Source organism: Salvelinus fontinalis, chromosome 29 (assembly GCF_029448725.1).
Source record: "Salvelinus fontinalis isolate EN_2023a chromosome 29, ASM2944872v1, whole genome shotgun sequence".
Classification (NCBI taxonomy): Eukaryota; Metazoa; Chordata; class Actinopteri; order Salmoniformes; family Salmonidae; genus Salvelinus; species Salvelinus fontinalis.
The window spans coordinates 18254392-18281718 of record NC_074693.1 but is presented as its reverse complement, the minus strand read 5'-3'; the positions used below and the strand labels follow the sequence as shown (position 1 = coordinate 18281718).

The 27327-nt window shown below is 46.6% G+C and overlaps 1 protein-coding gene across 1 annotated transcript in view; it reads left to right on the top strand.

Moving 5' to 3' along the window:
• Positions 1-27327, top strand: part of gpc4 (glypican 4) — a 55657-nt gene that overhangs the window by 20749 nt on the left and 7581 nt on the right. The window contains exons 2-3 of the mRNA XM_055888481.1: positions 8360-8518; positions 25572-25969. Of these exons, the coding sequence (XP_055744456.1) occupies positions 8360-8518; positions 25572-25969 (557 nt within the window). The remainder of the gene's footprint in view (positions 1-8359; positions 8519-25571; positions 25970-27327) is intronic.

Sequence of the window (27327 nt, the reverse complement as noted above, 5' to 3'; positions counted from 1 at the left end):
AGGAGTTAGTCCAGCTCTCCTGATGTTCTGCTCTGCTGGCTCTAAACTAACCACTCAGTCTTGAGGTAAATGTGTTTCATAGTAATGCACTGTTTTGGAGCTATGATTCCTCAATGCTGCTTTACAGGTCACCGATACAAAGATGGTCCCTATATACTAGTTACCCATTACTAGATATTGATACAATTATAAACATGGGACAAAGACTCAAGTCTTTATTTTCCCACTAGTTAGTTATAATAGTTTAATGTGACTGCGTGTAGTCCCTGTGGTAAGTGTTGGTATCTAGTCGACTTTCGTATCTGTATTAACGTATCTGTGAGGAAATGCCGGAGCTAGCTAAATCATTGACAAAGAGCTGACCTGGGATGCAGTATAGACAGGGAGCAGACCTGGGAAGAAGTGGCCGGCAGGGAGCAGACCTGGGAAGAAGTGGCCGGCAGGGAGCAGACCTGGGAAGAAGTGGCCTGCAGGGAGCTTTTGTGTTGGGAGACTAAGGTGGAGCTGGGGAGGGCTGAGCTGAAGGGGAGAGGGAAACGGACACAGAGAGGGAGGCCAGGGCCATGTTGTGGAATCTCCCCAGGGCCTTCTGAGTAAATGTTCATGGATGATAGCATTTTGGAATGTTCACAAATGGAGAGGCCTCGACTGGTTTAGCAATCAGAGATGGACTCTCCGGTGGCAGGGGGTTAGGATTTATGGGTCTCCGTGTGTGTACTTGTTTGGGTGTGTGTGTTTGTTAGATTGGATTATTTTATGTTTGGCGGTTGTTTTTCTTGAACTCGGGCAGTACTTCAACAATGTAATATATTAGCCTGCTGATAGTCTTTTCCATAGCCTTAGGATATGCCATGGCTGTCTGCAGTCCGGTTTTTAACCTGTTACAAGCCGTTGCTGTGTCAGTGCCATGTTGTGATGCTGTTAAACAGAAAATATACTAGGCATGTTTGTAATGAGATTCCACTCTGGCCTTTGTACATGCGTCTCTCTCTTATCAATGTAATGCCATCCGAAAAGAAAATCTTACGTATTTTGACAGCTGTGTTTTAGAAGAGATTTTAATCCCTGATTTATTTAAGGAAACATAATTTTGCACCGGCGCTTTCCAAGGTCTTGTGGCTGGCTGCTTAACTGTAAAATATCTCCCTCTCCAAATTCAATTCTCCTTAACCAAAACTCCCGATCCCCTAAGGGAATGTTGTGCATTCTTCTAAATGGATTTAAGCGCATGTTACAGGCAAGGTAGCTGAGGAACGCTCAACTCTGTTCTCTTATTATCAAGGAGGAGTTGCCTTTTGATAACTGGTTGCGTGTTTACTAGCAACATTGAGTCACCATCAGTCAATACTTGTAAAAATGTACAGTCTGAAAATGCTTACCTGTACCGTTTGTCCTGTACAACCGCGGTCCTTCCGCCGCGTGCTGAAATTCATACTTTAATAAAAATGTTTATAGACTACAACCACAGACTTTTCCCTCATTTGTGTTGCTCAACTTCAGCGCAAATGCTCTTGTGCCAATTGAATCTCGGCTTACTTAGTATGTCAAGGCCACTACATTTCCCGTTGATCAACACAAATTAGGAAAAAGTTGGTTGTATTCGAAGTTTTTACTAAACGTATGAATTCCAGCACCCCGTGGAAGGGCCACAAGCATCGGCTGATGGTGACTCAATGTTGTTGCTAGCAAATTACGTGACCTGTTATCAGTACTCAACCTTGATATAAGAGAACCAAGTTGAGCGTTCCTCAGCTACAAGCAAAGCTAACATTTCTGACTTTACCACTCTACTCCCACCAGTGTTGACAAGTTGGTTTGTTTGAGCCACACGTCTCGTTTGTCATGGTTGTTGGACACAGATATCCTATTAAATGAGTTAAGTTAATGTAATTCTGTGGTGTTGGAGCTGAGCTGTTTTTCCTGTCACTTTTAGCACAAAGGCAGGCAGCCATTACTGTACGGTGATGCATACTAGGCCCCGTGAGTAGCTGTGACCGATGTCTGGTCGGAGATGACCCATCGCAGTTAATCATTACTATTGGATGAGTTAGTTTGTAGCGACATGTCTTGAAAGGTTGTTTTAATTAGAGCAACAAGTTTAAAAAATTTTTTAGGAGCACTGCTGAAACGTGACTCAAATAAATGTCACCATGAAAGATTGAATTCAATCAATGAAACTGCCTCTGGAACCCACATGAATCAGTATAGTATGTGTATATTTTTATAGCCCTCTACCAAGACATACAACCCGTTTCACCATCAATGTATATTTAGATACCAACGTAGGATGCTAATTTGAAATTATTAGTCTCTGACTTGGATCATGATGACTGGCCACAGCAGAGGGACATGTTCCTATCAGGGATGACCAGAGCTGGCCTGCATCCAAAATGGCACCTTATTCCCTTTATAGTGTGTCTAGCTATCTCTACGGTCCCTGGTCATAAGTTGTGCTCTATAAAGGGAACAGGATACCATTTAAAATGTAGCCTCCAGCGGAAGAGCCGAGTTCTGAGTTGGCTGTGGTGTCTGCGTGCTGAAAGTGTCTTCCCGCCGGCCGGCCGCCTGTGAGGGTCAGCATGTCTGTGCGCCGTGGGATATCCTGCTCGTTAGATCACCTCCTTCTGGTGAGAGGGGGGGTTTCTGTCCGGCCAATCATTGCTTGCTGACGCCAGCTGCATGTTGGGCATTAATACTGCCAGGGTTACACAGGAGAGGGCAATAGTGAATGGTCACCCCCCTCAGATAACCATTGAACAATGATCTGAAATGTCTGCCTCTTATCATTAGGTGTCTGAGACAATTGTAGTCTATTTGAAACACAGTTGAAATAGATTAGTGATTCTCTATTTAGACTGACTGTTGCCTTAACTCACAAAGAGAAATGGAGAAGGTGAAAACTGCATAGTAATGATGTGCTGCCCACCATTTTGTTAAGAAACTCCTGGCTAAAGCCGGGCTCCCCGAAGCTGTTCTTTTGAAAATTAGACCTGAAAAGCATTATTGGGTTGGCAAAATTGCTGTAAACCTGTCATTCCAGTATTTAGGAAAGCACTAAGTGGAGGAGAAGCTAATACCCTGGCTTGATTATCTCCATATGGGAAGTTGAAGCTCTAATGGTTTCAGCTTACAGAGAAACCTTGTTGAACATATTACAGTGATGACCTCGTGTGTGTGTGTGCTCTCTTACCCTCTCATGAAAATGGGTGTATTAATGCTTGTCCAGCTGTGTCCGTATGAGTGGAACATTGGTTCAGGTTCCTGATCCTAGAAACCTGACTGGCCCTGTCCACTGTAGTTCAAGCCTGATCTACTGCAGCAATAGGGCAGTTATTGGCTCCTGTTCATACATTGGCTTCACATGTATCTCATAAAGAAAAGGGTCGTTGAAAATCCCCAAAAGTAAATTTGAAGAATCCATAGGTGGTGAATCCATCAAAGGTGTTTTCCAGCGGAAGGCGGTGTGGTCAAACCGTGTTTTCCAGCGGAAGGCGGTGTGGTCAAACCGTGTTTTCCAGCGGAAGGCGGTGTGGTCAAACCGTGTTTTCCAGCGGAAGGCGGTGTGGTCAAACCGTGTTTTCCAGCGGAAGGCGGTGTGGTCAAACCGTGTTTTCCAGCGGAAGGCGGTGTGGTCAAACCGTGTTTTCCAGCGGAAGGCGGTGTGGTCAAACCGTGTTTTCCAGCGGAAGGCGGTGTGGTCAAACCGTGTGTTCTTTGTAGTTATGGATTAGAGGTTAACACTATGTCCAGTCTGACAGAGGGAAGACCAGTCAGAGACATACAGACGGGGAGAGAGAAGATGGCAGGTGCTAGAATGATGGATGAGATGGGGGCGAGGGAAGAGTACCTGACAACATGACAGGAACTATATAAAAGGACGACTCTTAAAATAACCTAATTGCTGTATAATTTGCTACCTGGTTTTCTCCCTCAACTGGTATTCGTTTTTCATGCCCTTCTGTTTCTCCCCACAAAATATCACACATTTTCTTTTGGTAAAAGTTGGGACCTGGGAAAAAATTATTTGACAAATTTTGTTTTCATTTTAGTTGACGAATTTTGTCCAATCATAACCATGCTTGGCTTTGCATAGTGCACTCCTCTCATTGGCACAATTAACATTTTTCAGTTGATTGCCCAGATGTCCCTCCCACACAGCTCCCGGGCGTGAGTCAACTAAAACTATATCTAAAATAGCTGCTAAAATGAACACTGCAGTCTTTCTCTGTGGTCACTGGAGTTCCGCAGGGTGCGGATGGAAATAATCCTCTGGGGAATTTGACTTCTGACTCAGTGTGACATATGTGGTTTAATGTTTGTATGTGGATGGGTAGTGTGTATGGCATGTGCTATGTGGATCTATGGTTGTTGGTGTGTTTCGGTTGTTAATTTGTATGTGGATCTATGGTTGTTGGTGTGTATCGGTTGTTTATGTGAATCTATGGTTGTTGATGTGCGTGTGTGTCTTAAGGCGATTTGTGTGTGTTAGTTGTGGATGTGCTGGCTGGCGGACAGAGGGGTCAGAGGACAGGACCTCTCTCTCAGGAGTGGCTGTTAACCTTTGACCCCTCTGGTTAAGCCTGCAGGGTGGTGGTAGAGCTGGAGGGGTGGAGGTTTCTCTGCTCTGAAGTCTGTCTGGTCCTGGGCCACATGATGCAGGCCAGGCAGAGGAGAGGGGGTGATGTGGTGTCTAATCTGGGTTTTGTCCACAAGGCATTTTCACCTCCCCCCACACCACCACCACCACCTCCTCACCAGAGAAGCCAGTGTTCTGGGGGGCAGGCAGGGGAACGTCCTCCTCCTCCTCCAGTGTAAAGGGGCAGACAGGAGAACGTCAAAGGGAAGGGACTTATTTTATGAGCCGTTTTAAAGAGGTTGGTGGTGGAAACCACAAAGGAGAAGCAGAAAGCAGTGGACTGCTGATGAATGCCATGACACAGTATCATGTTGTTTATTAACGGCTCCCATGTTTTGACTGCCGTAAATAACCCTCCTTTTTCCTTCTGATTGACAACCTGAACAATGTACCCGCTCGCTGTTTGTTGGGATTCCCAGTTAATTGGGAGTTATTGTATGTCGCCAAGCAGACTCAACCCTCCATCTAAAGCTTGTCCTTGAAGTTGAGCTGACGGTCCACAGACAATATAGGAAACCAACCTTTAATTGGCCGTTTTTACTTTCTTCATTCTCCATTTGGAAGACAACAGTGTCTTCTAATCGCCTCATTCCAGTTGCAGGTGAAATTCCAAAAACCAGAGAATATTCAGAAAAATATGAAATCCACTTTTCTTTGCAACGAGTGAGTTCACTTGCCAGATAACACAAAGATCTACTCAAACAAAGATCTACACAAATGCCAGGCATTTCTCACTCGTTACAAAACCTCTATTCAATATAATTTTGAATATTTCCATGTTATCGGAGTACCACCTGAAACTAGAAACAGGAGATTTTATTGCACCAGTTCCTTCCGAAATTGAGAATTGATTAATTAATCTCCAAGTAAAGGAAGGTTGAGCATTCTAGTTTATTTAGTTAACCATTGCCTCTGACCCCTGACACAACTGTTTTGGAAGACTTTTGCAAACTATTGACTACTGCCTGCTGGTGAGAAATACATTTTATTTTTTATATTGTATACATATACTTGTGGTGAATAAAATGTTTCATGCAAGATCATACCTTTTAGAAACTTTAAACTTTGGGTAGTCCAGTCAAGGATTTCCTATAAAATGGCTCCCTATAGTGCACTACTTGTGACCAGGACTCATAGGGCTCTGCTCAAAAGAAGTGCACTTTAAGGGAACATAAAGCCATTTGCTATGCGGGCAAGCGTTTACTTTATTTGAACCGTCTACTCTTGTCCCAATTTTACAACCTGTTTCTGTGCGGGGGTTGGAGAAATTGGCCGCCCTAATGTTTTCCCAAAGTATGCATTAACTAATACGAGAACATTTTCAGAGACTTTAGCCCGTGAGCTAACAATGTGACATTTGTACAGACATTCCTGTGAAAGATTGGCCATCTCAGTTTTATTTGTGTTCTTTGGTTACAGACATTTTCCACACGGATAAAGGCCTTTAGATTGTGGTCCTGTACTGCAGGGAGGGAGGGAGGCCTTGGTGGAATACAGGCAGAATCTCTGTTTCACTTAGAGGAGGTGTGTACGTGTGTGCATGCTTTGTGTGTCTGTGTGCATGCACTCACTGCTTACTTTGCTCTCTCCAATCATCTGGTACAAAGAGCTATGTGTTGACCTGTGATGTGTGAATGTGTTTAGTTAGTGCTTGTCAACTCTCTCTTCCTCTCTTGCTGTATGTGGGGGGGTCAAGTTGAGTCTGATTTGGGCTTGATCCCAAATTAGGGTTGAAAGGTGGTGATGCTTCTCTGTTTCTCTGGATGTGTTTTAGCTAGCAAGGTAGAGGCCTTCGTATAGAAGTTATATACTTCAACCAACCAAAGGGTTGTGACAACATTCTCTTCACCTTCTGAATCATAAGATGTTGTGGGGAAATTGTTGGTGTTTGTGGGAGCCTTACACAGTGTGCACTATGCATGAGCGGTGTGTGTGTGTGTGTGTACTCCTTCACGTCAGTAGTACTCGAAGTCCACACTAGTCTCTTGGCATACGCAATTCTGACGTCTAGCCGCTGCTTAGACACACTGCTCTAGTGGTGGTACACAGGTAGTTTAGTCCTCATATGCATCACACCAACACACACTGAACATCCACAACGTCATGGTCAGGGAGTGGCTAGATTTGCAACTCTCTTGTTTTATATACTAGGCCTGATTACACAGTTTACATTTTGTTGCTTTTTTAATTGTCAGTTACTGTTAGAATCTAGTGACCTGTTAATTTCCACTCGCATTACTGTTAGAATCTAGTGACCTGTTGATTTCCACACTCATTACTGTTAGAATCTAGTGACCTGTTGATTTCCACGCTCATTACTGTTAGAATCTAGTGACCTGTTGATTTCCACGCTCATTACTGTTAGAATCTAGTGACCTGTTGATTTCCACGCTCATTACTGTTAGAATCTAGTGACCGGTTGATTTCCACGCTCATTACTGTTAGAATCTAGTGACCTGTTGATTTCCACGCTCATTACTGTTAGAATCTAGTGACCTGTTGATTTCATGTCTGTCCTAAATGGCAAGGCACACTTGTCCTTAGGCATAATGCACTTTAGACCACAGGCCCTGGTTAAAGTACTGCACTATGTAGGGATTAGGGTGCCATTGGAGCCGGTGTATGTAATGGTGCTAGTAACTCTGTTTGGCACTCGTAACTCTTTGTTTGGTAGTGTGTGTGTGTTGGTGCTAGTAACACACTGTTTGGTGTAGTGTGTTTAGTGGTGCTAGTAGCGCCAGCAGAGTGGCCTGTTTTGCAGACGACCAGGGCCAGAGTTGTTGAGCAAGCGGATGGCTGGTGGGGAAAACCAAACAGGCCGTTGGGAGCCTGGGCGGAGTGAAAGGACCACTGTGTTCTTCCCAAATTCCAACAACCACCTTTTTAAAAAGAAAGAAAAACATAACATTATTGCAGCTGCAACTTTGCATTCAGCCTCTACGCCTCTCCGACCCTCTGCTGCTGCACTGCTCTGACCCCTGCCATGAATCGCTGTTGAGGCCACTTTGACCACTCTTTGCCAAACTTGTCAGGTCTGTACAGCAGAGGGTGTGGGTTAGAAGAGAGACTGACCGGATGGGGTGTCAACACTTAGAGATGTCAGGTTGTTAAGCTTGTTTAACGTCCGCGCTCGAACTTCCCTCCCGGACCAAGCCTGTCAGTGTGCACGCTGGTGTGCACGCTGGTGTGTATTGTTCCCACATGAGAAACAGCTGCAGAAGCTTGCGGTGTAATGTCTCGACTGACGGGTGCTGTGAGAGGTCACTTTGAGGAGCATAAACCTTTTCTTTCTCTTGGGTAGGTGGTTCTCCAGAGGCTGCTTCTGTACCTGCTGCATGAAGCAGAGAGGCCTGGGATACCGCATGTTCAATGATATTATTGGACTGCCCAATTAAGGGCAAGTAGACAATGGTGTGGCGCAACCATCACAATGTATTTCATTTCAATTTGATGTTTTATTTTCTTCTTTAACATGGTTTATTTTCTTCTTTAACATGGTTTATTTTCTTCTTTAACATGGTTTATTTTCTTCTTTAACATGGTTTATTTTCTTCTTTAACATGGTTTATTTTCTTCTGCGAGAACATGGCACCTGATTCACATAACGAACAGGAAACAAAAGCAGTTTTTCACGGTGTGTAACTGTGCTGTGTGAACTGTCATTATGATGGTTGGTCTTGGTTTGTGTATATCAGTGTTTTCTCTCGCCCTGCCTCTCTGTAGGAGCCCATCTGAAGGTGTGTCCCCAGGAATACTCATGCTGTACGCTGGAGATGGAGGAGAAGCTGAGTCAGCAGAGCCACTCGGACCTGAAGGCCCCCGTCTCCCAGCTCAGCACCAACCTACAGAGCACCTTCAAACAGAGGCACAGCCACTTTGACCGTAAGATTGAAACGCACGTATACACACTCACACAAAATCTTGCACGCGCACACACACCCCTACTGTCCTTTCCCAGTCCCCAGGGCGGCACGGCGTCCTTTCCCCGTCCCCAGGGCGGCACGGCGTCCTTTCCCCGTCCCCAGGGCGGCACGGCGTCCTTTCCCCGTCCCCAGGGCGGCACGGCGTCCTTTCCCCGTCCCCAGGGCGGCACGGCGTCCTTTCCCCGTCCCCAGGGCGGCACGGCGTCCTTTCCCCGTCCCCAGGGCGGCACGGCGTCCTTTCCCCGTCCCCAGGGCGGCACGGCGTCCTTTCCCCGTCCCCAGGGCGGCACGGCGTCCTTTCCCCGTCCCCAGGGCGGCACGGCGTCCTTTCCCCGTCCCCAGGGCGGCACGGCGTCCTTTCCCCGTCCCCAGGGCGGCACGGCGTCCTTTCCCCGTCCCCAGGGCGGCACGGCGTCCTTTCCCCGTCCCCAGGGCGGCACGGCGTCCTTTCCCCGTCCCCAGGGCGGCACGGCGTCCTTTCCCCGTCCCCAGGGCGGCACGGCGTCCTTTCCCCGTCCCCAGGGCGGCACGGCGTCCTTTCCCCGTCCCCAGGGCGGCACGGCGTCCTTTCCCCGTCCCCAGGGCGGCACGGCGTCCTTTCCCCGTCCCCAGGGCGGCACGGCGTCCTTTCCCCGTCCCCAGGGCGGCACGGCGTCCTTTCCCCGTCCCCAGGGCGGCACGGCGTCCTTTCCCCGTCCCCAGGGCGGCACGGCGTCCTTTCCCCGTCCCCAGGGCGGCACGGCGTCCTTTCCCCGTCCCCAGGGCGGCACGGCGTCCTTTCCCCGTCCCCAGGGCGGCACGGCGTCCTTTCCCCGTCCCCAGGGCGGCACGGCGTCCTTTCCCCGTCCCCAGGGCGGCACGGCGTCCTTTCCCCGTCCCCAGGGCGGCACGGCGTCCTTTCCCCGTCCCCAGGGCGGCACGGCGTCCTTTCCCCGTCCCCAGGGCGGCACGGCGTCCTTTCCCCGTCCCCAGGGCGGCACGGCGTCCTTTCCCCGTCCCCAGGGCGGCACGGCGTCCTTTCCCCGTCCCCAGGGCGGCACGGCGTCCTTTCCCCGTCCCCAGGGCGGCACGGCGTCCTTTCCCCGTCCCCAGGGCGGCACGGCGTCCTTTCCCCGTCCCCAGGGCGGCACGGCGTCCTTTCCCCGTCCCCAGGGCGGCACGGCGTCCTTTCCCCGTCCCCAGGGCGGCACGGCGTCCTTTCCCCGTCCCCAGGGCGGCACGGCGTCCTTTCCCCGTCCCCAGGGCGGCACGGCGTCCTTTCCCCGTCCCCAGGGCGGCACGGCGTCCTTTCCCCGTCCCCAGGGCGGCACGGCGTCCTTTCCCCGTCCCCAGGGCGGCACGGCGTCCTTTCCCCGTCCCCAGGGCGGCACGGCGTCCTTTCCCCGTCCCCAGGGCGGCACGGCGTCCTTTCCCCGTCCCCAGGGCGGCACGGCGTCCTTTCCCCGTCCCCAGGGCGGCACGGCGTCCTTTCCCCGTCCCCAGGGCGGCACGGCGTCCTTTCCCCGTCCCCAGGGCGGCACGGCGTCCTTTCCCCGTCCCCAGGGCGGCACGGCGTCCTTTCCCCGTCCCCAGGGCGGCACGGCGTCCTGTCCCCGTCCCCAGGGCGGCACGGCGTGTGCAGTGTTGGCTTTGACCGACACTCCCACCTGCCTGTGCATTGGCAGCTTGCAGCAATGACACCCCGTCTGTTGGCTGGTCCACCTGTCTCTCAAAGTATCAGATATTGCCCCCTCTGGCCAATCCCCTCTCGCCCTACTGTCTGGGGGGAGAGAGAGGCATGCATGCTCTGACGGACCACACACCCAGAGCCAGCCTTCTTTCCCTTGACACACTTTCCTGTTCTCTCTGTGGTGTGTGTGTGAAAATATCTGGATCATGTTGACTGTGATTGCCATACTGTGAGGTGAGGCAGTGCATGGGAACATGTGACAATGCTGTGTCACTGATAGAGGGAAGCGGGAAAGTTTGGCCCCTGAGACCTCCTGTCCTCCATCGAACCCCATCACCACTCTGGCTATTGCCTCTGCTGGTTGAGGAGGGTCTGTAGATGCAGGCTGGAGGATGCCTGGTTGGATATTCTCCAGACACACACTTTCATGCACCCACAGTACCCAACCCTCAAATTAATTAGTTATGCTGCACAGCTGGAAAGAGAGGGAGAGGTCCATTTTGGCAGCATTCTGAAAAGGATAGAATTTACCAGATTTATTTTAGGCTCCAGAGTGAGATGGAGTGTTGGGATATTAATTAATTATTAATCTTTCAAGTGTATATATTGTACATAAAAGCCAGCAGCATACCACCCTGCATACTACTGCTGGCTTGCCTCTGAAGCTATGTAGGGTTGGTCCCTGGATGGGAGACCAGATGCTGCTCTAAGTGGTGTTGGAGGTCCAGTAGGGGGCACTCTGCCCTCTGGTCTAAGTAGATCCCAGGGCAGTGAATGGGACATTGCCCTGCGCAGGATGCTGTCTTTCAGATTGGATGTTAAAACGGGTGTCCTGACTCTCTGGTCACTAAAGATTCCAATGCACTTATCGTAAGGTAGCTAGAGGTCAACCGATTAATCGGAATGGCCGATAACTTGAAATTGGCCTCAATTCTTCATACTTTCATACATAACAATCGGTAATTAGCATTTTTGGATGCCGATTATGGCTGACTATTGCAATCCACGAGGAGACTGCGTGACAGGCTGACCACCTGTTATGTGATTGCAGGCAGCAAGGAGTCATGGTAAGTTGCTAGGTAGTATTAAACTTACCTTATAAAAAAAAAAAAAAATCTTAACATAATCACTAGTTAACTACACATTGTTGATGATATTACTAGTTTAAGTAGCTTGTCCTGCGTTGCATATAATCAATGCGGTCCCTGAAACTATCACTTCTCTTGCGTTCAGTGTAAGCAGAGTCGGGGTATATGCAGCAGTTTGGGCTGCCTGGAACATTACGAACTGTGTGAAGACCATTTCTTCCTAACAAAGACCGTAATTAATTTGCCAGAATTTTACATAATTATGACATAACATTGAAGGTTGTTCAATGTAACAGCAATATTTAGACTTAGGGTTGCCGCCCATTTGATAAAATATGTAACGGTTCTCTATTTCATTGAAAGAATAAATGTTTTGTTTTCGAAATGATAGTTTCCGGATTTGACCATTTAATGACCCAAGGCTCGTATTTCTGTGTGTTTATTATAATTAAGTCTATGATTTGATAGAGCAGTCTGAGCGGTGGTAGGCAGCAGCAGGCTCATAAGCATTCATTCAAACAGCACTTTCCTCCGTTTGCCAGCAGCTTTTCGCAGCGCTGTTTAGGACTTCAAACCTATCAACTCCCGAGATTAGGCTGGCAATACTATAGTGCCTATAAGAACATCCAATAGTCAAAGGTCTATGAAATACAAATGGTATAGAGAGAAATAGTCCTATAATAACTACAACCTAAAACTTAACTGGGAATATTGAAGACTCATGTTAGAAGGAGCCACCAGCTTTCAAATGTTCTGAGCAAGGAACTTAAAAGTTAGCTTTTTTACATGGCACATATTGCACTTTTACTTTCCTCTCCAACAGTGCTTTTGCATTATTTAAACCAAATTGAACATGTTTCATTATTTATTTGAGACTAAATTGATTTTTTGAATATATTATATTAAGTTCAAGTAAGTGTTCATTGTTCATTCAGTATTGTTGTAATTGTCATTATTACAAATATATATAAACAAAAACCGTCAGATTAATCGGTATCGGCTTTGTTTGGTCCTCCAATAATCGGTGTTGGTGTTGAAAAATCATAATCGGTCAACCTCTAGTGTTAACCCCGGTGTTCTGGCTAAATTCCCAATCTGGCCCTCATACCATCATGGCCACCTAATCATCCCCAGCTTCCAATTGACTCCTTCCCCAGGTTGGTGCTGTAAATGAGTGTGTGCAGGATAGTCTAACAGGGAAGGGAGTATGTGTATTGCAGCCAGATGTGAACAAGAATGTGACATGTCGGAATGTGGTGGCTGCTTTAGCCCGTCCTCTCTCTCGGTCTCACGCGTATGTTCTGTGTCAGGGTGGCCTGTCTCTCAGAGCTGTTAGATGTGGGATACCTTTACAAAGCCCTGCTGTGCTCTTCTCCGTCTGAACCATTAGTCCAGGGTGTCCAGCTCAGGCGGCTCTCTCTCCCTGGGTGAGGTGTCCAGCTCAGGCGGCTCTCTCTCCCTGGGTGAGGTGTCCAGTGCAGGTGGCTCTCTCTCCCTGGGTAGAGTGTTCAGCGCAGGTGGCTCTCTCTCCCTGGGTGAGGTGTCCAGTGCAGGTGGCTCTCTCTCCCTGTGTGGGGTGTCCAGTGCAGGTGGCTCTCTCTCCCTGGGTAGAGTGTTCAGCGCAGGTGGCTCTCTCTCCCTGGGTGGGGTGTCCAGTGCAGGTGGCTCTCTCTCCCTGGGTAGAGTGTTCAGCGCAGGTGGCTCTCTCTCCCTGGGTGGGGTGTTCAGCGCAGGCGGCTCTCTCTCCCTGGGTGAGGTGTCCAGCTTTAATGCACACAGCTTTTGCTCATTTGCATGGTTAGTTGTTTACTTCCAGCATTTTAATTAATTTATTTCCTTCACTAATGTTATCATTTACACACCGTCACATTTCTTTTGTCTTAGTATGACTTCCAAATATAATAAAAAAAAAAAAATACTTTTACTTGACACAAGAATTCTTTGACTGTACTTTTCCGGCATTTCTTACTTTCACCACTAGAGGGTGACTAGACGATTTATGGGGTTTGTACTCCTGAAGTTGTTGACTGTTTTTTTGCTTGCCAATGGCTAACAGTTTTTTTACTGGTGATTAAAATGGGAGATAGCAATTTAAGTCATTCTCAATTATTAAATGTAATCAAACATTCATGGTAATTCAAGTCACGTGACTTGGAATGGAGCACTACTCGATTTAGAGACTTGACTTGGCCAATAGAAAAACACTTGCCACTTGATTTTGACTTGATCATCTATGACTCGTGACTTAACTTGGACTTGAGTTGTATGACTGGAGAGACTTGATTTGTCATCTCGCACACTATGTAAGCCCATCTGTCCTTTATTTCAGAGTGCTGCAGGTTCTAGTCTGTGTCTTGTTCAATTAGATTCATGGAAATCACAGGTTGCGCAGGCCAGGCACAAAGCACGTAATCTAGCAAAGCGTGCGCCAATCCACTATCTTCTGATATTTATTTAGTAAACATAACACATCACTCCCAACAGATGCAAGCAAGAACTCTTCGCAGAAATGTTGCAGCAGCCTACACCTAAACGGTATGGGAAGAAAACGAGACAATTTCTCAGTGTGATCAACTAGGCTACTGATAACAACCACAGCCTGCAGCTGCATAGGCTACAGCCAATGCCCTGTCCCCTCTTGCACTCTGTGTAGGGTAAACAAAGTGGTAACATTATGTAGAATATTTATAGCCCATTTATTTGCGTTAGAATTAAAATAAGAATTTTAATCAAATTTGGTTTAGGCTATATTTGAACTTGTACTGGATAGGCTACCTTGACCTTTACATTCAAATGATTAACTGAAATTAAACGTTGTTTTTTTTACTATTTATTTATAGGGGACAATGAACATTAATCAATATTACAATAATGCAACATCCATGTAAATGTGCCGAGGTTAGCCAAAAGATAATTTGCACCAGTAGTCCCTGGGCAGGTAAGGGCCTTTACACAGCTACTATAAAAATACTCACTCAAATAATACAAATCCATTACATTCAATAATATATCATTCTAACACTATCATCAACTGTCTTACATATGAGCAACCACAGATAACTTGTGTATAGGTTTGAGCCGTGTTGTCAATTTAAAATGACAATAATCGGTGCAGCTTCTCAAGTCCATGGGCAATGCATTCCAATATATTGTAGCTCGAACAGAGAAGGCCGGGTGACCGATTTTTACTGTGTTGGAAAGAGACAACGCAATCCCATCTAGTTACTGCCCTTGTTATCTTGGAGGTGATTTCCTTGAGCATGATATGCCTGCATAGGGGGGGAGGGGCAAGACCATGCAGGATCTTAAAGACCAGGCTTGCATCTACATACTGATTTAAGCTATCCAGACTAAGTAAATTATGTTTGTAAATGATATGACAATGGTGGTAACTGTTTGGTTTGTTATCAAAAATCGTAAGTTTGTAGAGCGATTCAATTAGTTTCAGATTAGTAGCTCCAGCTTGTGACCAGCATGTGGGGCAATATCGCAAATGTGAGATCATAGCATGCATATATACACTGCTCAAAAAAATAAAGGGAACACTTAAACAACGCAATGTAACTCCAAGTCAATCACACTTCTGTGAAATCAAACTGTCCACTTAGGAAGCAACACTGATTGACAATACATTTCACATGCTGTTGTGCAAATGGAATAGACAAAAGGTGGAAATTTTAGGCAATTAGCAAGACACCCCCAATAAAGGAATGGTTCTGCAGGTGGTGACCACAGACCACTTCTCAGTTCCTATGCTTCCTGGCTGATGTTTTGGTCACTTTTGAATGCTGGCGGTGCTTTCACTCTAGTGGTAGCATGAGACGGTGTCTACAACCCACACAAGTGGCTCAGGTAGTGCAGCTCATCCAGGATGGCACATCAATGCGAGCTGTGGCAAAAAAGTTTGCTGTGTCTGTCAGCGTAGTGTCCAGAGCATGGAGGCGCTACCAGGAGACAGGCCAGTACATCAGGAGACGTGGAGGAGGCCGTAGGAGGGCAACAACCCAGCAGCAGGACCGCTACCTCCGCCTTTGTGCAAGGAGGTGCACTGCCAGAGCCCTGCAAAATGACCTCCAGCAGGCCACAAATGTGCATGTGTCTGCTCAAACGGTCAGAAACAGACTCCATGAGGGTGGTATGAGGGCCCGACGTCCACAGGTGGGGGTTGTGCTTACAGCCCAACACCGCGCAGGACGTTTGGCATTTGCCAGAGAACACCAATATTGGCAAATTCGCCACTGGCGCCCTGTGCTCTTCACAGATGAAAGCAGGTTCACACTGAGCACATGAGCACATGTGACAGACGTGACAGAGTCTGGAGACGCCGTGGAGAACGTTCTGCTCCCTGCAACATCCTCCAGCATGACCGGTTTGGCGGTGGGTCAGTCATGGTGTGGGGTGGCATTTCTTTGTTGGGCCGCACAGCCCTCCATGTGCTCGCCAGAGGTAGCCTGACTGCCATTAGGTACCGAGATGAGATCCTCAGACCCCTTGTGAGACCATATGCTGACACATGCACATTTGTGGCCTGCTGGAGGTCATTTTGCAGGGCTCTGGCAGTGCACCTCCTTGCACAAAGGCGGAGGTAGCGGTCCTGCTGCTGGGTTGTTGCCCTCCTACGGCCTCCTCCACGTCTCCTGATGTACTGGCCTGTTTCCTGGTAGCGCCTCCATGCTCTGGACACTACGCTGACAGACACAGCAAACCTTTTTGCCACAGCTCGCATTGATGTGCCATCCTGGATGAACTGCACTACCTGAGCCACTTGTGTGGGTTGTAGACTCTGTCTCATGCTACCACTAGAGTGAAAGTACCGCCAGCATTCAAAAGTGACCAAAACATCAGCCAGGAAGCATAGGTACTGAGAAGTGGTCTGTGGTCACCACCTGCAGAACCATTCCTTTATTGGGGGTGTCTTGCTAATTGCCTATAATTTCCACCTTTTGTCTATTCCATTTGTACAACAGCATGTGAAATTTATTGTCAATTAGTGTTGCTTCCTAAGTGGACAGTTTGATTTCACAGAAGTGTGATTGACTTGGAGTTACATTGTGTTGTTTAAGTGTTCCCTTTATTTTTTTGAGCAGTGTAGTTTGGTGGCCTCCAGAGGAAGGAAAGGTCTTTATTAACCTAAAGTTGGATAATCCAAACTTGACCGTGTTAACCACCACCTTAACATGTTTCTTAAATGTCAAGTTGGAGTCCGAAATGACGCTGCGATATCTGAAGCTAGACACTTTCAGATTCTCCATATTAACAAGAACAGCTCGTTGAGAAGGATCAATGGATTTATTAGAGAACTATGTAGTCTTGTCGATTTTATTTAAATGCAGGCAAGAATTAGTCGTCCATTTTAGAAACATGTACCATAGCTTCAGTTAACTTAACAACTAGTTGTCTATTTTTTGTTGTTGTGTACATACAGAACTGTATTGTCTGCATGCTAACTTGTGGGCAAGCAAGTGGGAGATCATTTTGTATACAGTTGAAGACGGAAGTTTACATACACTTAGGTTGGAGTCATTAACTCATTTTTGATCCACTCCATAAATTTCTTGTTAACAAACTATAGTTTTGGCAAGTCGGTTAGGATATCTAATTTGTGCTTGACACAAGTCATTTTCCCAACAATTGTTTACAGACAGAATATTTCACTTAAAATTCACTATCACAATTCCAGTGGGTCAGAAGTTTACATACATACACTAAGTTGATTGTGCCTTTAAACAGCTTGGAATATTCCAGAAAATGATGACATGTCTTTAGAAGCTTCTGATAGGCTAATTGACATAATTTGAGGCAATTGGAGGTGTACCTGTGGATGTATTTCAAGGCATACCTTCAAACTCAGTGCCTCTTTGCTTGACATCATGGGAAAATCCAAAGAAATCATCTTAGACCTCAGAAAAAAATTGTAGACCTCCACAAGTCTGGTTCATCCTTGGGAGCAATTTCCAAACGCCTGAAGGTACCACATTGATCTGTACAAACAATAGTACGCAAGTATAAACACCATGGGACCACGCAGCTGTCATACCGCTCAGGAAGGAGACGCGTTCTGTCTCCTAGCGATGAACGTACTTTGGTGCGAAAAGTGCAAATCAATCCCAGAACAACAGCAAAGGACCTTGTGAAGATGCTGGAAGAAACAAGTACAAAGTATCTATATCCACAGTAAAATGAGTCCTATATCGACATAACCTGAAAGGCTGCTCAGCAAGGAAGAAGCCACTGGTCATAAACCGCCATAAAAAGGCAAGACTACGGTTTGCAACTGCACATGGGGACAAAGATCGTACTTTTTGTAGAAATGTCCTCTGGTCTGATGAAACAAAAATAAAACTGTTTGGCCATAATGACCATTTATGTTTGGAGGAGAAAGGGGGAGGCTTGCAAGCCGAAGAACACCATCCCAAACGTGAAGCACGGTGGTGGCAGCATCATGTTGTCGGTGTGCTTTGCTGCAGGAGGGACTGGTGCACTTCACAAAATAGATAATATCATGAGGAGGAAAATTGTGCATATATTGAAGCAACATCTCAAGACATCAGTCAGGAAGTTAAAGCTTGGTCGTAAATGGGTCTTCCAAATAGACAATGACCCCAAGCATACTTCCAATGTTGTGGCAAAATGGCTTAAGGACAACAAAGTCAAGGTATTGGAGTGGCCATCACAAAGCCCTGACCTCAATCCAATAGAGCATTTGTCTGTAGAACTGAAAAGGCGTGTGCGAGCAAGGAGGCCTACAAACCTGACTCAGTTACACCAGCTCTGTCAGGAGGAATGGGCCAAAATTCACCCAACTTATTGTGGGAAGCTTGTGGAAGGCTACCTGAAACATTTGACCCAGGTTAATCAATGTGAAAGCAATGCTACCAAATACTAATTGAGTGTATGTAAACTTCTGACCCACTGGGAATGTCATGAAAGAAATAAAAGCTGAAATAAATCATTCTCTCTACTATTATTCTGACATTTCACATTCTTAAAATAAAGTGGTGATCCTAACTAACCTAAGACAGGGAATTTGTACTCGTATTAAATGTCAGGAATTGTGAAAAACAGTACACATGTATATGGCTAAGGTGTACGTAAACTTCCGACTTCAACTGTAGATGTTAAGCAGTAGGGTGTGTAATATTGACCCTTGTGGGACGCCAATGTTATAGTAAAGAGTCCTACTGAGTGTCCCCCAAACTAACCATTTTGCTTCTGTTTGTCAGATAGAAATGCATCCAACTAATGACTTCAGTGGACACATTAAGGGAGGATAGTTTGACACTGAATCATGAAGTTCTCCTATCCAAAGGTCTTTTTAAGATCCAAAAAGACTGCACCGACTTCACCAATATGTCCAGTTTAGATGTAATGCATTCCAGAAAATAGCAATTGGCTGTTTTGGTAGAATGGTTAGTTCTGAATCCTTATTGCATTTGCTGTATTGAGTTGCCCTGAATGAGGTGATCAGTCAGATGAACAGTCACCCATCTTTCACCTACATAATACTGATTACATAAATATACAATTATTTTTAATTGCAGTTGCATTGGCCTTTGCTTTATGCAGGTTTGCATTGTAATCTCAGCCCTGTGAGTTCTATTGTCCAGTTGCAGTGGTTGTCTGTGTAAAGTCTAGTTTTAAATGAATTCCTATTATAAAGTACAAGGTTGCTGCAGTTTGACAGGGTTGTCATCCTCCCTTGGGCCAGTAGTTTTTCCAGAATTTCTTTACAACCATATGACCAGTTTAGAAAATATCTGTGTACCTAGCCGGCAGGTAGCCTAGTGGTTAAGAGTGTTGGGCCAGTAACCGAAAGGGCAATGGTTTGAATCCCCGAGTCGCCTAGGTGAACAATCTATTGGTGTTCCCTTGAGCAATGCACTTAATCCTAATTGCTCCTGCAAGTAGCTCTGGAGAAGAGCATCTGCTAAATGACTCAAATGTAAATCTGGTCCTTTGCTAATATACATACATTTTTTACAACTACTAATGAATCACTGTCAGATCCTATAGGGTCCTGATTTATACCTGGGTAGGTTACCAGATTAGTAAATGCTCCGGGCCCCAGGGAAAACAATTTGCCCCACCACTCTGGGACCTGTGGGGCCACCTCTGCATCAGGGCATCATCGGTCCCAAAAATCATAGCATTCGGTTTCAAAGACTGGTAGTGGGGGAAAGGTATGCCATTTGTAAAACATGTGGGTCCAAAATCACTGATGCATTTCAATTGCAATAAAATTGGCATTAGACACTTAACTGACATGAGGACTCGAAAACCTAAACAAGGGACTTGTGGCTTGATTCACCCTGAGCTGCGGAACTTGGGACTTTACTTGACACTTGCCCATTATTACTTGGGACTTGACTCGAAGATTAAGACTTGCTTAGGACTTGCAAAATTGTGACTTGGTTACGTCTCTGGTAATTCATTTTAACCTCGTAAACAATTCATTTCGACCCATTGTTTATTTGAAACAGATGTTTATTTTCTGAATTGTGTGCAGTTGCCCGGCTATTATAAGGGACAGGCGCCTTTTTGAGACTCAGCGGTTTAATTGAAGTTTTACAGTACCTGAATTTAGTTCTTCCATTTTGCAAGTGTTTGGATTAGTGATTACACCCCAATTCTCACATTGAGACGTCCAGAAGCAGCCATTTCCTACAGACGTGTCTGCCACGGTGCATAGTGTCTGCCACGGGAAACGTGCCTGCGGCTCGTTGTATTTAGTGGCTGGAGATGTTAATGATGATGGTGGCTAATGGTTCATCTGGAGCTGGAGACAAACACAGACACACAGGAAGTGGTAGAGCAGAGTCCTCATCATGTGCCTGGAGTTAGGAGTCATGGCCAATTAAGTGCGGGCCAGAAATAGTTCCCGCTCTCTTTTATCTCCCTCTGACCTGTGGTTTGTGTTTGTCCCTGTCTGTCTGTCTGGGGGAGCTAACTATGTCTGGGATTAAGCCCTTCTGCCCCAGGACACACACGCATCAAGACCCATACATCTCCAGCACTGCGGTCGTAACAGCAGGAGGGGTGGAACCCCACAAGAAAAGGGAGCAATTACTGTGAAGATAGAGGGAGGAGGAGGGAAGTCCAATTCTCCTTATGGGAGGAAAGGGGAGGGAGGAGTGCTAGGGAGGTTGGTCAGCTCCTCTCTTGGGGTGATGGATTGGGCCCAACATCAGTGCTTCATACTTCGGGGGCGGGGGAAGAGATTCTTCCAGGCTCTCTCTCTCTCTCTCTTTCTCTAACAAGATTCTTGCTGTCAGGATCTACATTCAGACTCTCACACGAACACACAGGTTAAGCGGCTATACTGCCTCATATGTCTTTAGTGTTTCCCTACACACCATGATCCTTTTCCTCTAACCTTTCACCTACATTTTCCTTAACCAATGGTTGAGCAGTAAGCACGTTTTTCTCCAGGAAAACCCTTAAGGGAGTGTGTGCTGCTCCACGGCGTAGCTGTTGGCCGACGGCTGTATGTCATAAACCGTTTTAATGATGAATCAAGATGCCAGTGTAATGCTGCTTTCACACTAGAGGCCATAGCTTCAGCCAGAGAAATCCGCTCAACTTTAAACAATCTTTAAAAACAACCAGAAGTTACAACTAGAAGTGTTTTGTGCTACCTACCCCCTGTACATCTTTGCCAGCACAGATCTTTTGGGTGGGAAGTGGTGGTTCATTAGTATGTCTGCATAGGCAGGATGATGGGGCCTGTCCTCCCTCCTCCCCTCCCTCATGTCTCCTTTCACTGACTTTAAACTTGTGGCAACTGACATTCCGGAGTGGGGGGTGGTGGGGGGGTAGAAGGACCTTTTGTTTTAATCTCTGTCAATGGAGCGTGGAGTTTGGTGCCCTCTCCCCTGTCTTTGTGTGTGGGGACGTGAATGGAAGTACTGCAGTGTTTCCGGTATCCTTGGTGACACAGTGGGGATTTGGAGTTAAAAAAGCCCTCAACTTAACCCTCCGCAAGCCGCCCCCACCCCTCCCCCACTTCGTTTTTCTTTTTGGATTGTCAGTCTGAAGTGGAAGTGACAGCGCCGCACTTGCAGTGTGTGTGTGTGTGTGTGTGTGTGTGTCCTGGTGACCGAATTCAGGAGCGTTTGGTGACTCCCTCGGAGAGAGCATGGGAACTTTACATTTCAAAGCCGGGCAGAGGGCACACAGAAACTACAGCGGAACCGAAGCTGTGTGTACAAGGAGAAAGAGATGAGACAGAGAGGTGAAGGGGGGGTGTATGGTGCCGCGCATGAGAGAGGGGTGAAGGGGGGGTGTATGGTGCCGCGCATGAGAGAGGGGGGTGTATGGTGCTGCGCATGAGAGAGGGGTGAAGGGGGGTGTATGGTGCTGCACGAGAGAGGGGTGAAGGGGGGTGTATGGTGCTGCGCATGAGAGGGGGGTGTATGGTGCTGCGCATGAGAGAGGGGTGAAGGGGGGTGTATGGTGCTGCACGAGAGAGGGGTGAAGGGGGGTGTATGGTGCTGCACGAGAGAGGGGTGAAGGGGGGTGTATGGTGCTGCGCATGAGAGGGGGGGGTGTATTGTGCTGCGCATGAGAGAGGGGGGTGTATGGTGCTGCGCATGAGAGAGGGGGGTGTATGGTGCTGCGCATGAGAGAGGGGGGTGTATGGTGCTGCGCATGAGAGAGGGGGGTGTATGGTGCTGCGCATGAGAGAGGGGGGTGTATGGTGCTGCGCATGAGAGAGGGGGGTGTATGGTGCTGCGCATGAGAGAGGGGGGTGTATGGTGCTGCGCATGAGAGAGGGGGGGTGTATGGTGCTGCGCATGAGAGAGGGGGGGTGTATGGTGCTGCGCATGAGAGAGGGGGGTGTATGGTGCTGCGCATGAGAGAGGGGGGTGTATGGTGCTGCGCATGAGAGAGGGGGGTGTATGGTGCTGCGCATGAGAGAGGGGGGTGTATGGTGCTGCGCATGAGAGAGGGGGGTGTATGGTGCTGCGCATGAGAGAGGGGGGTGTATGGTGCCGCGCATGAGAGAGGGGGGTGTATGGTGCCGCGCATGAGAGAGGGGGGTGTATGGTGCCGCGCATGAGAGAGGGGGGTGTATGGTGCCGCGCATGAGAGAGGGGGGTGTATGGTGCCGCGCATGAGAGAGGGGTGAAGGGGGGTGTATGGTGCCGCGCATGAGAGAGAGAGGTGAAGCATTTTGCAGTGAGTCTGGAATTCTCATTTTGTTCAGATTAAGGAGGTGGCGGTAGCAGGGGGGGTTCGTGGGAGAGGGGTGTTGGATTATTTTGGGGGTGGGGGGGTGATGGACATTCCTTAGGATGAAGTAGGTCATTGTTCCCCGTCTCTACTGAAGAGAGCCTTCTGAAGGAACTGACCAACTGAAAGCATTGGAGGGAGAGAGCGAGAGAGGGGGGACAGGTCCCTATATGGAAAGGGAGGAAGGGGGAGCAGTAATCCTATTGAAAATGCCTCTGAAGGACAGACCAAGAGGAGCAGGGAGAAAGGAAAACGAATGGAATGTGACAACAGAAAAATGCCATTGGTGGTCAGTCTGAAGCAGCTTGATGTGGAGAGACGTTTCTGTTGAATGGCAGTGGATTTACAGGAACCAGGCAACCACCTCTCCCATATTCAGCCTCTCTCTCTCTCTCCCGCTAACAAACTTTAACTCCACCTTTCATCCCCCCTCACTCTTTTCTTTCTCTTCCTCCCTTTCCAACCGTTTCTCTTCCCATACAACCATTCCCATAGTGTTTTTTTTTTTTTCTGCTGAGGGATTTTATGTGCTATTCCTGCTGTTGGGACACTGCTATTCCTGCTGTTGGGACACTGCTATTCCTGCTGTTGGGACACTGTGCTATTCCTGCTGTTGGGACACTGCTGTGAAGGGAAACCAGTACATACAGGACAATGTCAAATGAAATAAACATCCATCTGTTTTGAGCATAACCCCTCTGATTTTCAACCCTATTGGCAGCTACAGGAGGACTGGTCCCAAATGGAACCCTATTCCCTATATAGTGCACTATGGGCCTTGGTCAAAAGCGTACTATATAGCCTTTCGTGAACTAGCACTTGACCTTTTCCCCTTTCTACCTCTGACGTTGCTGATAGTACGCACATTTCTTCCTCAATTAAGTAGCTATGACTTGAGATGTGGTGGTTCCACCCTGCTGCCTTATGATAAATTCTCAAACTAAGTTGATCTGGATAAGAGCGTCTGATAGATAACAATGTATAGGGAATAGGGTGCAATTTTGGATGCAAGTCAGGTTTTCTATAGCCTGGAGCTGTGCATTCTGGGAGTGCTGTGCAGACCTAAATCTGTTTCTCTGGAGTACCGTTCTAATGACAGTCACAGACACACTGCCAAAAACATTATGGAGGAGACGTTCAATCTGGTTGTGGAAATGTACAATAGGACAGGGGTTTTCAAACTGGGGTTAGCGGCCATTCAAGGCAAATGCCCGTTTGATTTTGTTAAAATGTTTGAGCAGAGGAACACAGCATTAGCCATGGTAAAATGCATAGAATTGTAGGAAATTAACATTCTTTATTTTGATCTAGCGCTAACATTTTCAGTCTATTTACATTTGTTGTTTAGCAGACACTCTTATACAGAGGGACTTAGCTGTCTTAAGATGAATGCAGAAACTAAGTGCGACAACCACATCTGTCATAGCATATTTTTCCTCAAACTCAGTGGCTCTTTGCTTGACATTATGGGAAAATCAAAAGAAATCAGCCAAGACCTCTGAAAAAAAAATTGTAGACCTCCACAAGTCTGGTTCATCCTTGGGAGCAATTTCCAAATGCGTGAAGGTACCACATTGATCTGTACCAACAATAGTACGCAAGTATAAACACCATGGGACCACGCAGTCGTCATACCGCTCAGGAAGGAGACTCGTTCTGTCTCCTAGAGATGAATGTACTTTGGTGCGAAAAGTGCAAATCAATCCCAGAACAACAGCAAAGGACCTTGTGCAGATGCTGGAGGAAACGGGTACAAAAGTATCTATAGCCACAGTAAAATGAGTCCTATATCGACATAACCTGAAAGGCCACTCAGCAAGGAAGAAGCCACTGCTCAAAAAACGCTATAATAAAGCAAGACTACGGTTTGCAACTGCACATGGGGATAAAGATTGTACTTTTTGTAGAAATGTCCTCTGGTCTGATGAAACAAAAATAGAACTGTTTGGCCATAATGACCATCGTTATGTTGGAGGAAAAAGGGGGGCGCTTGCAAGCCGAAGAACACCATCCCAACCGTGAAGCACGGGGGTTGCAGCATCATGTTGTCGGTTTGCTTTGCTGCAGGAGGGACTGGTGCACTTGACAAAATAGATGGCATCATGAGGAGGAAAATGATTGGATATATTGAAGCAACATCTCAAGACATCAGTCAGGAAGTTAAAGCTTGGTCGTAAATGGGTCTTCCAAATGGACAATGACCCCAATCATACTTCCAATGTTGTAGCAAAATGGCTTAAGGACAACAAAGTCAAGGTATTGGAGTGGCCATCAAAGCCCTGACCTCAATCCTATAGAACATTTGTCGGCAGAACTGAAAAAGCATGTGCGAGCAAGGAGGCCTACAAACCTGACTCAGTTACACCAGCTCTGTCAGGAGGAATGGGACAAAATTCACCCAACTTATTGTGGGAAGCTTGTGGAAACATTTGACCCAGGTTAATCAATGTGAAAGCAATGCTACCAAATACTAATTGAGTGTATGTAAACTTCTGACCCACTGGGAATGTGATGAAAAAAATAAAAGCTGAAATAAATAATTCTCTACTATTATTCTGACATTTCACATTCTTAAAATAAAGTGTTGATACTAACTGACCTAAAACAGGGATTTTACTGGGATTAAATGTCAGGAATTGTGAGAAACTGAGTTTAAATGTATTTGGCTAAGGTGTATGTAAACTTCCGACTTCAACTGTATGTTTTTTTTTTTGATGCACAGATATAAATAGAATACATAGTTTCAATCTCTGGCAGAGTAAATATGGTATTAAGATGAGGGTTGATTAAAATCTGCTCCCCCTTCCATCCACATGTTCTGGAAGATTTACAAAGCCATTATCTATCACGCTGAGAATGCCAAAAATGACATTTCCTCAATATCATATCACCTCATAATAACCTCTGTTAATATTCTATTGGGTTCACAAATATAGCCTATCATTACAAAACTGTGATGTTGATATTCAAAGTCTTAGCTATGCGCTATTGTCATACTTACACCCTCTCTTTCCTATCTGCAGAGTTCTTCCGCGAGTTACTGGACAACGCGGAGCGCTCGCTCAACGACATGTTCGTGCGCACATACGGCAAGATGTATGTGCAGAACGCCGAGCTATTCAAGCACTTCTTCCAGGAGCTGAAGCGCTACTACGTGTCAGGCAGCGGCGTGGTCAACCTGGACTCCATGCTGTCTGACTTCTGGGAAGACCTCCTGGAGAGGATGTTCCGATTGGTCAACGTCCAGTACGAGTTCAGCGACGCCTACATGGAGTGCGTCAGCCGCCACACCGAGCAGCTAAAACCGTTTGGCGACGTGCCACGCAAGCTCCGCCTCCAGCTGACACGGGCCTTCGTAGCGGCGCGCACCTTTACCCGCGGCCTGGCGCTCATGCCCGAGGTGGTCAACAAGGTCTCCACGGTAAGAGGGATGTTAGTGCGTAGTATTACATATACAGTGCTTTCAAAAAGTATTCACACCCCTTGACTTTTTCAACATTTTGTGGTTACAGACGGAATTTAAAATGCATTGCATTGAGATTTTGTATCACTGATCTACACACAATACCCCATAATCCTGTTTACAATAAGGCACTAAAGTAAAACTGCAAAAAATGTGGCAAAGAAAGGAACTTTCCGTCTTTAATACAAAGCGTTATGTTTGAGGCAAATCCAACACATCACTCAGTACCATACTTCATATTTTCAAGCATAGTGGTGGCTACATCATGTTATGGATATGCTTGTCATCGGCAAGGACTAGGGAGTTTTTTTTTAGGATAAAAATAAACCGAATGGCGCTAAGCACAGGAAAAATCCTATAGGGAAACTTGGTTGTCTGCTTTCCAACAGACACTGGAGATGAATTCACCTTTCAGCAGGACAATAACCTAAAATACAAGGCCATATATACACAGGAGTTGCTTACCAAGATGACATGGAATGTTCCTGAGTGGCTAGTTACAGTTTTGACATATTGGCTTCAAAATCTATGGCAAGACTTGAAAAGGGTTGTCTAGCAATGATCAACGACCAACTTGACAGAGCTTGAAGAATGTTTGAAATGGTAATGTACAAATGTTGTACAAATATTGTACAATCCATGTGTGCAAAGCTCTTAGTCTTACCTAGAAAGACTCACAGGTGTAATCACTGCCAAATGTGCTTCTACAAAGTATTGAATTGGGTGTGATACTTAGATTTCTGAATTTCATTTTCAATAAATTGGCTAAATTGTCTAAACATTTTTTCACTTTGTCATTATGGTGTGTAGATGGGTGAGAGGAAAAAAATCTGTTATCCATTTTGAATTTAGGCTGTAAATCAACAAAATGTGGAATACGTATGAAGACTCTCTGAAGGCCCTGTGTATTAGTTGCATTATAGCATCTCTGTGATGGGAGATGTTGGTTCAGTGTCACGTAGGAACCAGGGAGGATGTTGAGAAGTAGCATGAAGTGCCCTTAAAGCCTCCTGTGTAGAGAGATTTGGTCTGGCTGTGGTTATCTGTAGCCTTGGTCAGTGTTCTCATGCACTGAACAGCTGGTTTAAACCCCTAAATAGACAAACGTTCCCAGAATAACAACCTGTAATGTTTGACCAGGTGTGGGGAGTTCAGGTGAACATTTCTTCCTCACACTCCTGTGTTTTCTAGCCTCTGTGGAAAGCAGGTGGCATTTGGGACACTGTCTGAATGGGAGTTCAAGATTCCATAATGGTACTGTTTTGTTGTTAGGTGTGTGAAGAGAGGACATGATAGGTGTATAGCAGTTTTGGAAG